General features: G+C 52.5%; 1 protein-coding gene across 1 annotated transcript in view; it reads left to right on the forward strand.

Annotated features, from left to right (window-relative positions):
- Positions 1–2,104: 2,104 nt before the first annotated feature.
- The window catches only part of OTOF (otoferlin), a 43,289-nt gene continuing 35,858 nt past the window's right edge, over positions 2,105–9,535 (forward strand). The window contains exons 1-4 of the mRNA XM_041475577.1: positions 2,105–2,193; positions 3,272–3,362; positions 4,912–5,028; positions 7,643–7,832. Coding sequence (XP_041331511.1) covers positions 2,120–2,193; positions 3,272–3,362; positions 4,912–5,028; positions 7,643–7,832 — 472 coding nt within the window. The 5' untranslated portion in view covers positions 2,105–2,119. The remainder of the gene's footprint in view (positions 2,194–3,271; positions 3,363–4,911; positions 5,029–7,642; positions 7,833–9,535) is intronic.

Below are 9,535 nucleotides of genomic sequence, written 5' to 3' on the forward strand. Positions count from 1 at the left end.
TGGTTCCTTGCCCAGCCCAGTTGATCCCAGGCAATCCCAGCCCAGGTAATCCCAGATGATCCCAGGCGGTTCCCAGCCCACCCAGTTGATCCCAGTTGATCCCAGCCCGTTCCCAGCCCTCACGCTGTCCCCGTTGGTGCCGCAGGAGGAGGGCCTCAACGACGTGCAGGAGATGATCAAGACAGAGAAGCCGCACCCGGAGCGCCGGCTCCGAGGGGTCCTGGAGGAGCTGAGCAGCGGCTGCCTGTGAGTGACACACGGGAAGGTGGCACCGCGCGGGTCCCAGTGGGAATGTCACCTCACCTTGTCCCATCATCACCCTGTCCTGGGACTGCATTCTATGACACTGTCACCACGCTGGGGCTTTTGCCTCGGGCTGGAGCATGGTGCTTCCATCTGCACCCCAAAGCAGGGCGGGACACCTCAGTCCTGTGGCCTCCACAGGCCGGTGACCTGAAAGGTGCCTGTGCTCAGCTGGGGCTGGGCTCTTTCTCCAGGAACTGACAGAACCTGCACATCCCAGATTACTCCAAACCCTGTCCAACCCAGCCTTGGACACTCCCAGGATGGATGGGGCAGCCCCTGGGCACTGCACCCATCCATCCTGGTTTTGGGAATGGCCTCGGGAAAAACGGAGCCTCTGCTCTCCAGGATGCAGCTGAGGCCGCCTCCCTCCCACTCCGAGTCCCCGTATCACCCTTCCCACCACGGCATTGCCTCCCGGGAGAGGGGTGGGATGGGGGCTGCCCCAGGCCAGGACTGCCACCCTCACGGAGCGCCTCTCCTGCCTCCTCTTGCAGGAATTACTTCCACCTGCCCTACCTGGAGAAGAAGCCCTGCATCTACATCCGGAGCTGGTGGCAGGACCAGCGGCGCCGGCTCTACAACGCCAACATCATGGACAAGATCGCGGACAAGCTGGTCAGGGGTGGACAGGGATGGGCAGGGAGGGGTGGGGGGACAGGGGGACACAGCTGGGACACGGGGCTGGCACCAGGCACAGCCACAGCCGGGCTCCCTGAAAAGCAGGGACGGACAGTGCCTGAAAAGGGGAGCATTCCCAGTGAGGAATCACCAAATTCTAGCAGCTCCTTGAGAATTCTGAGGGTCAGATCCAGATAATTCTGAGGGTCAGATCCTGATAATTCTGAGGGTCAGATCCTGATGTCCCCACAAAAGGGGACAGGGTGGGGAGGCTGTGTCACCTGGGCTGGAGGGGTGAGCACTTGTGGCAGAGCCAGGGAAGGGAAAGCTCCAGGGAGAGCTCAGAGCCTCCTCCAGAGCCTAAGGGAGCTCCAGGGGAGCTGGGGAGGGACTGGAGACAAGGCATGGAGGGACAGCACATAGGGAATGGGTACAAACTGGGAAAGGGGAGATTTGGGCAGGACACTGGGACGGAATTCTTCCCTGTGAGGGTGGAGAGGCCAAGTGGTTCCCAGTCCAGGTGATCCCAGGTGGTTCCCAGCCCACCCAGGTGATTCCCAGCTGATCCCAGGTGGTTCCCAGCCCAGGTGATTTCCAGGTGATCCTGGGTGATTCCCAGCCCACCCAGGTTATCCCAGGTGATCCAAGATGGTCCCTAGCCCAGCCCAGGTGATTCCCAGGTGATCCCGGGTGATTCCGAGGTGATCCAGGTAGTTCCCAGCCCACCCAGGTCATCCCTGGTGATCCAAGGTGGTCCCTAGCCCAGCCCAGGTGATCCCTGGGTGATTCCCAGCCCAGGTAATCCCAGGTGATCTCAGGTGGTTCCCAGCCCAGGTGATCCCAGGTGATTCCCAGCCCAGCCCAGGTGATCCCAGATGATCCCAGGTGATTCCCAGCCCAGGTGATCCCAGGTGATGCCCAACCTACCCAGGTGACCCAAGGTGATCCCAGGTGATTCCCAGCCCAGGTGACTCCCAGCCCAGGTGGTTCCCAGCCCACCCAGATGATCCCAGGTGGTTCCTTGCCCAGCCAGTTGATCCCAGGCAATCCCAGCCCAGGTAATCCCAGATGATCCCAGGCGGTTCCCAGCCCACCCAGTTGATCCCAGTTGATCCCAGTTGATCCCAGCCCGTTCCCAGCCCTCACGCTGTCCCCGTTGGTGCCGCAGGAGGAGGGCCTCAACGACGTGCAGGAGATGATCAAGACAGAGAAGCCGCACCCGGAGCGCCGGCTCCGAGGGGTCCTGGAGGAGCTGAGCAGCGGCTGCCTGTGAGTGACACACGGGAAGGTGGCACCGCGCGGGTCCCAGTGGGAATGTCACCTCACCTTGTCCCATCATCACCCTGTCCTGGGGATGATGGGACTGCATTCTATGACACTGTCACCACGCTGGGGCTTTTGCCTCGGGCTGGAGCATGGTGCTTCCATCTGCACCCCAAAGCAGGGCGGGACACCTCAGTCCTGTGGCCTCCACAGGCCGGTGACCTGAAAGGTGCCTGTGCTCAGCTGGGGCTGGGCTCTTTCTCCAGGAACTGACAGAACCAGAGCACACAGCCTGCAGCTGCACCAAGGGAAATTCAGGCTGGATATCAGGAAAAAAGTTTTTCCAGAAAGGTGATAAAGTTCTGGAATGGCTGCCCGGGGAGGTGGTGCAGTCACCATCCCTGGGTGTGTTTAACAAAGCCTGGATGTGGCACTGGGGGCAGGGTTGAGTTGAGCTGTTGGGACTGGGTTGGACTCGATGGTCTTGGAAGTCTCTTCCAGCCTGGTAATTGTGTGAGTTCTGGAAATTTGGGGAATTTTGGGAATTCCCGGGGAGGTGGTGGAGCCACCATCCCTGGATGTGTTTAGGAGTAGACTGGATGTGGCACTGGGTGCCAGGGTTTAGTTGAGGTGCTGGGGTTGTGTTGGACTCGATGATCTTGAAGTGTTTTCCAACTTGGTGATTCTGTGAATTCTGTAAATTCTGAGAATTTTGGGAATTCCCGGGGAGGTGGTGGAGTCACCATCCCTGGGTGTGTTTAACAAAGCCTGGATGTGGCACTGGGGGCCAGGGTTGAGTTGAGCTGTTGGGGCTGGGTTGGACTCGATGAGCTTGGAGGTCTCTTCCAGCCCCAGTGAATTCCATGAATTCTGTGAATTCTGGGTGGCACCTGGTGGCACCTGATGACACCGACTGTCCCTTCCTGGCTCCGTGTCCACGGTGTGAACTGGCCTTTCATCCACAGTTTTGTTGGAGATTGGCAGGAATACGAGCATTTTCCAGGGGTGTGGCCAGACTGACAGGGTGGGAAGGGAACCTTGGGAAGGATTCCCATGGGAATCACCGAATCGCCTTTTCCCACAGGCGCTTCCTGACCTTGGCTGACAAGGACCAGCACCACTCGTCCCGCACCAGGCTGGACCGGGAGAGGCTCAAATCCTGCATGCGGGAGCTGGTGAGCGGGATCCGATCCCTAAAGGGGCTCCAGGAGAGCGGGAGAGGGACTGGGGACAAGGCATGGAGGGACAGGACCCAGGGAATGGCTCCCACTGCCAGAGGGATATTGGGAATTAGGAATTGTTCCCTGGGAGGGTGAGCAGGGTTGTTCAGGGAAGCTTTGAGAAGAGCGGAGGAGGATTCCTGAGCAGGGGATGGAATTTTGTCCATGGACACGTTGGTCTCCAGTCCCTGTGGGTCAGGGATTTGGGGTTTAATTCTGACCCCAAAGGTGACTCGGGTCTCAGCCAAGTCCCAGGTGTCACGCCTGCTTCTGCTGGCTCCCCTCCAACAGACTCTGGAAAGAAATTTGGGAGCACAGAGCTGGAAAGGGGAATTTTGGGAACCCCACAGAACAGAGCTGCCTCAGGGATGGAGGATTGGGCTGATTTTGGGAACCCAAAAGCAGAGCTGACCCTTGGACAGAGGTTTGGGGTGATTTTGGGAACCCAGAAGCAGAGCTGCCCCTGGGACAGAAGTTTGGGGTGATTTTGGGAACCCTGAAAAGAAGAGCTGCCCCAGGAACAGAGGTTTTGGGCTGATTTTGGGAACAATTTAGAGCAGAGCTGACCCAGGGACAGAGGTTTGGGGTGATTTTGGGAACCCCAAAAAACAGAGCTGCCTCAGGCATGGAGGATTGGGGTGATTTTGGGTACCCCAAAAAACAGAGCTGCCTCAGGAACAGAGATTTGGGGTGATTTTGGGTACCCCTCAGAGCAGAGCTGCCCCGGGGACAGAGGTTTGGGGATGATTTTGGGTACCCCAAAAAACAGAGCTGCCTCAGGAACAGAGGTTTTGGGATGATTTTGGGTACCCCAAAAACCAGAGCTGCCTCAGGAACAGAGATTTGGGGGTGATTTTGGGAATCCTTTCAGAACAGAGCTGCTCCAGGGACAGAGGTTTGGGGTGATTTTGGGAACCCCACAGAACAGAGCTGCCCCTGGAACAGAGATTTGGGGTGATTTTGGGAATCCTTTCAGAACAGAGCTGCTCCAGGGACAGAGGTTTGGGGTGATTTTGGGAACCCCACAGAACAGAGCTGCTCCAGGGACAGAGGTTTGGGGTGATTTTGGGAACCCCAAAAAGCAGAACTGCTCCTGGGACAGTCTTGGGATTGGTGGCTCTGCTCCTTGCCAAGGATGTGCCAGAGAGCTGGATGAGGAGCTGGTGGCTTCTCCAGCTGGCACGGCCAAGGTCACCAACTCCAGTAGCCAGCTGCATCCTCAAGATCCAGGAATTTTAAATTCCACACGTTCACATGGAAGCTCCAAGGGTCACGAGATGGATGACAGCACGAGAGGCACCTTCCTCAAGCCACCCCAAAATTCTCCAAGCTCAGGTGACACCTTTGTGGTGTCACCTTCTCCTGGGCTGTCTCTGCCCTCTCAGGCGCTCTGCCACGCCAAAGTCAACAAAAGGATGTCGGAAGGTGTCCATCCTGATCGGGTGGGATTGAGGCGCCTTTCCTTGGTCCGAGCTGTGTCCTGATGTCCCGGCTGTCCCCACAGGAGAACATGGCCCAGCAGGCCACGGCCCTGCGCTCCCAGGTCAAGAGGAACACCATGAAGGACAAGCTGAAGCTGGTGCAGAACTTCCTGCAGAAGCTGCGGTTCCTGGCGGACGAGGTGGGTCCCTCAGGGGCAGAGGGGGCTCTGGCTGGGACATCTCGTGGAGACAGAAGCATGGGATGGGTGGGATGGATGGAGGGATGGATGGATGGATTATGGATGGATGATGGATGGATGGATGGATGATGGATGGATGATGGATGGATGGATGGATGGATGGATGGATGGATGATGGATGGATGATGGATGGATGGAGGGATGGATGGATGGATGGATGGATGGAATGGAGGCCTCCAAGGGCAGGAGAGGTCCCTCTGCAAGGAGCCATTCCAAGTCCATGTGCTGCTCCATGATCCCTGTGCACTCCTGGGTGGGAATGAGCCAATGTGAAAGAAATTAAAGTTTCCCAGGCAGGGACAGACCTGGGTCCTCCTGCAGCAGAGCTGGAGATGTTTCAGCCAGTCCCAGCCATGGAGGAATCCTGTGGATCCCTGGGAAATCAGGAATTGGAAGGTGACACATCAGATTCCAGACTGATTTAGGTGGGAAGGGATTTGAAATCCCATCCAGTTCCAATCCCAGCACCTTCCACTGTCCCAGGGTTCTCCAAGGCCAATGTTCAGTGTGGCCTTGGACACTCCCAGGGATCCAGGGGCAGCCACATCTGCTCTGGGAATTCCATCCCAGCCTCTCTCCACCCTGCCAGGGAATAATTCCTCATTCCCAATCTCCCATCCAGCCCTGCCCTCTGGCAGTGGGAGCCATTCCCTGTGTCCTGTCCCTCCATCCCTTGTCCCCAGTCCCTCTGCAGCTCTCCTGGAGCCCCTTCAGGCTCCGGAATGATTCCATGACATTTTTCCAGTTTAGGACCGGCTCAGAGGGGGTTCTTGTCCCTCCCTGGAGCTGCAGCTGTTCCACCTCCTGCTTCCAATTCCCATGGAAGGCTCCCAGCTCCATCCCTGGTTTCAGCCAGGCCTTCCTTGGTCCTGATCCAGCCCAGATCTGAGGAGTGAGGGGCCCAGTCCAGACTGGGAACATCTTCCCTAGACAAGGATGAGGAATGCCCGCTGCCTTCCCCTCCCCAAGTCCGCTGAAGGAGGAGAGTACAAAATCCTTCAGTCTTCTATGCCCAAATTTATATATTTTTGAACTTATAACCAACATAAATTATCGGCATAAATCACACAAAAGTCTGTTGAAACCCTAGATACTGAGAATTTTAAACTTTCTGTGCTGAAAGGCACAGATCCACAAAAGAGCACTGCATTTAACCCGAGGCTGTGGAGAAGCTTCCAAAATGAATTTATAGCATTGGTTTACGGGTGTGTAGTTAGTTAGAAGTGTGTGATATCACAAGGTGGAAAACGTAGAGTTTGGGGTTTTAGAATATAATAAGAAATATAAAGAAAATTGAGGTTTTAAGTGGAAAACAAATTGTTCTTCTTTACCTTTTTCTTCCTTCTTATTCATGAGTTTAAGTGGTATTTTTTAATTAAACGGAAAAGTCTGTATTACAGAATTTGAGTGATCAGTTATTAGATTAAAAGAGAAAATAATTTAGGTATAATTTCTTAATTAAATAGTTTAACCTTAAAAGACCTTATAACAAAAAATAGTTAAGCCTTTTACACCTTACTAATAAAAAACTACAGAACTCACTGCTGTGAAATTATAACATTAACAAAAAGCAATAAACACCTAAATCTAAACAAATTATCATCTCAAATACCTTCAATCCCAACCACAAGATTCCATTTTCTTCATGCCAAAAAAACTGGAAAAGCCAGTTCTTTATTCACGTTTTTTATACAGTTTTACAGACCTCGTGTGTGACTCCAATTGGTTAGGAACTTTTTTGCCAATTACTTTATTGGTTGGTAGAAGGTATTTTACTAGTCCATCAAATATCTTCATTTATTTAAATTATTATTCTTAAATTATTATTTTTAAATTATTTACATATTTTCTTCAGTGATTCTCATGGGATAGATTTAATGTTCATGCAGGTGCCAGTTGTTTTTCACCCAGGAATAATTGTTATGTTAACGAACTGTTCACACCAGGATTGTTTCCACACGGGAACTTGCAAAGTGCTAGCTTGACAAGGCTAGATCTAAAGCCAGCCTGATTTTTTTTATAATTTTTCTGTTTTACTGCATCAACAAATCCCAGTTTCCTGATGGGCTTATGTAAATCCCAGTTTCTTTCCTGACAGACTTATCTTTGAGCAATTTTTTGGAGCGGGAATCTCCAAGCAATTCCAGTGCCCCCAGTGTGACCTTCCTTTTATAATTTTTCTATTTTACTGCATCAACAAATCCCAGTTCCTTTCCTGATGGGCTTAGCTCTGAGCAGCTTTTTTGGCGTGGTAATCTCCAAGCAATTCCAGTGCTCCCAGTGTGACTTTCCTTTTATAATTTTTCTACTTTACTGCATCAAAGCCACATCCTGCATTTCCAGCCTAAGGCACTTAGGAAAAGGACAACCTTAGGAGAAGGAAACCACAGCGGGAAGAGGAAGATGCCTGAGCCAGAGCAGTGTCATGATCCCAAAGGATCCTTGGGTTTAAGGAACAGCAGCACAATGCCCCAGAGAGGCTGGGCGCTCCAAGAGGGGTCTGTCTGCCCGTATTCCCGATATCCATGTGAACTCTTCCATTCCCTGTGCTCAGCTCCCCGGGAAGAGGGGCTTCGGCCCTGCCGGCTGGACAGTCCAGGCCAAGATGGAGATCTACCTGTGGCTGGGCCTCAACAAGCAGCGCAAGGACTTCCTCAGCGGCCTCCCCTGTGGCTTCGAGGAGAAGAAAACCCCCCGAGGCCAAAACCTGCCCTCCTTCCCGCCCATCAGCCTCCTGTACACCAGTAAGGAGTTCCCATGGGATATGGAGTGGGAGGGGGACTGGCTGGACACCCCCTGCTCCAAGGGCTTCCAGGAGCGAAGGGGGACATCGTTCTGGTTGTCCCGGGAGAGATGGGGGTGGGAATTGTATCCCCTCGTCCCGATCCTGTTCAGGGTTTTTGTTGTACACCCCACAAGGATGCCAAGGAAATTCCATATCCATTCGGGATTCGTGCTTTGGGTTGAGATCCTTCACCCATGACCAAAAACAGGCTGCTGAGATGTGCCTTGGATGGGCTCTGTCCTGGTTTAGGGCAAATCTGGGAGAGAACCTCCAAAGGGGCTCCTCAAGAAAGCAGATCTAAGCAGCCCCTCCCCCAGTCAATTTGGGAAAATATTTCCCTGGAAAAAAATTGGAAAAAAAAATTTTATTTAACAGGCAAAGCATTCACCGACAGACACAAAAAAATGAACAATATCAAACAATAAAACCTCTGGCTGCTCCAAAAGAGATGATAAATTCAGAAAATCCCTCTGTGGGCTGTAGCTCAGCTCAGTCAGTCTCTGATCAGTCTCTTATCAGTCCCTCCACTACTGGAAATGCTGTGGCCCAGACCTGGCCTGGTGGGCTACAGATGTGAGCTGCTGGTGTTCTTCTGGGTGTTCAGTTCAGACCAAATTTGGGAGAGAACCCTCAAAGGCGTTCCTCTAGAACAGCAGATTCAATCGGCGTTCTTGCCACTCCAAAAGAGAGACAAACAAGTCTCTTATCAGTCTCTGATCAGTCCTTCTGGCTCTGGAAATGCCGCAGCCCAGGCCCAGCCAGGTGGCCACAGGTGTGAGCCGCTGGTGTTCTTCTGGGTGTTCAGTTCAGGCCAAATTTAGGAGAGAACCCTCAAAGGCGTTCCTCTAGAACAGCAGATTCAATCGGCCCCTTCCCCAGCTGGTTCAGGAAAAATACCTCATTGGAGAAAGTGAAAAAACCTGTTTATTAAACAATAGAACCTGAACAATATTAAACAATAAAAGTTCTTGCTGCTCCAAAAGAGAGACAAACTCAGAAAATCCCTTCTGTGGGCTGTAGCTTGGCTCACTCATCAGTCTCTTATCAGTCTCTTATCAGTCCCTCTGGTGCTGGAAATGCCACCACCCAGGCCCAGCCAGGTGGCCACAGATGTGAGCTGCTGGTGTTCTTCTGGGTGTTCAGTTCAGACCAAATTTGGGAGAGAACCCTCAAAGGGGTTCCTCTAGAAAAGCAGATTCAATTGGCCCCTTCCCCAACTGGTTCGGGGAAAATAAAATATCTCCTTGGAGAAAGTGGAAAAAACCTGTTTATTAAACAATAGAACCTGAACAATATTAAACAATAAAAGTTCTTGCTGCTCCAAAAGAGAGACAAACTCAGAAAATCCCTTCTGTGGGCTGTAGCTTGGCTCACTCAATCTCTTATCAGACCCTTATCAGTCTGTGGTCAGTCCTTCTGGCTCTGGAAATGCTGTGGCCCAGACTGGGCCCGGTGGGCCACAGATGTGAGCTGCTGGTGTTCTTCTGGGTGTTCAGTTCAGGCCAAATTTAGGAGAGAACCCTCAAAGGGGTTCCTCTAGAAAAGCAGATTCAATTGGCCCCTTCCCCAGCTGGTTTGGGAAAAATACCTCCTTGGAGAAAGTGAAAAAACCTGTTTATTAAACAATAGAACCTGAACAATATTAAACAATAAAATTTCTTG

This window comes from Pyrgilauda ruficollis, unplaced genomic scaffold, assembly GCF_017590135.1.
Source record: "Pyrgilauda ruficollis isolate IOZ18807 unplaced genomic scaffold, ASM1759013v1 scaffold355, whole genome shotgun sequence".
NCBI classification, from domain to species: domain Eukaryota; kingdom Metazoa; phylum Chordata; class Aves; order Passeriformes; family Passeridae; genus Pyrgilauda; species Pyrgilauda ruficollis.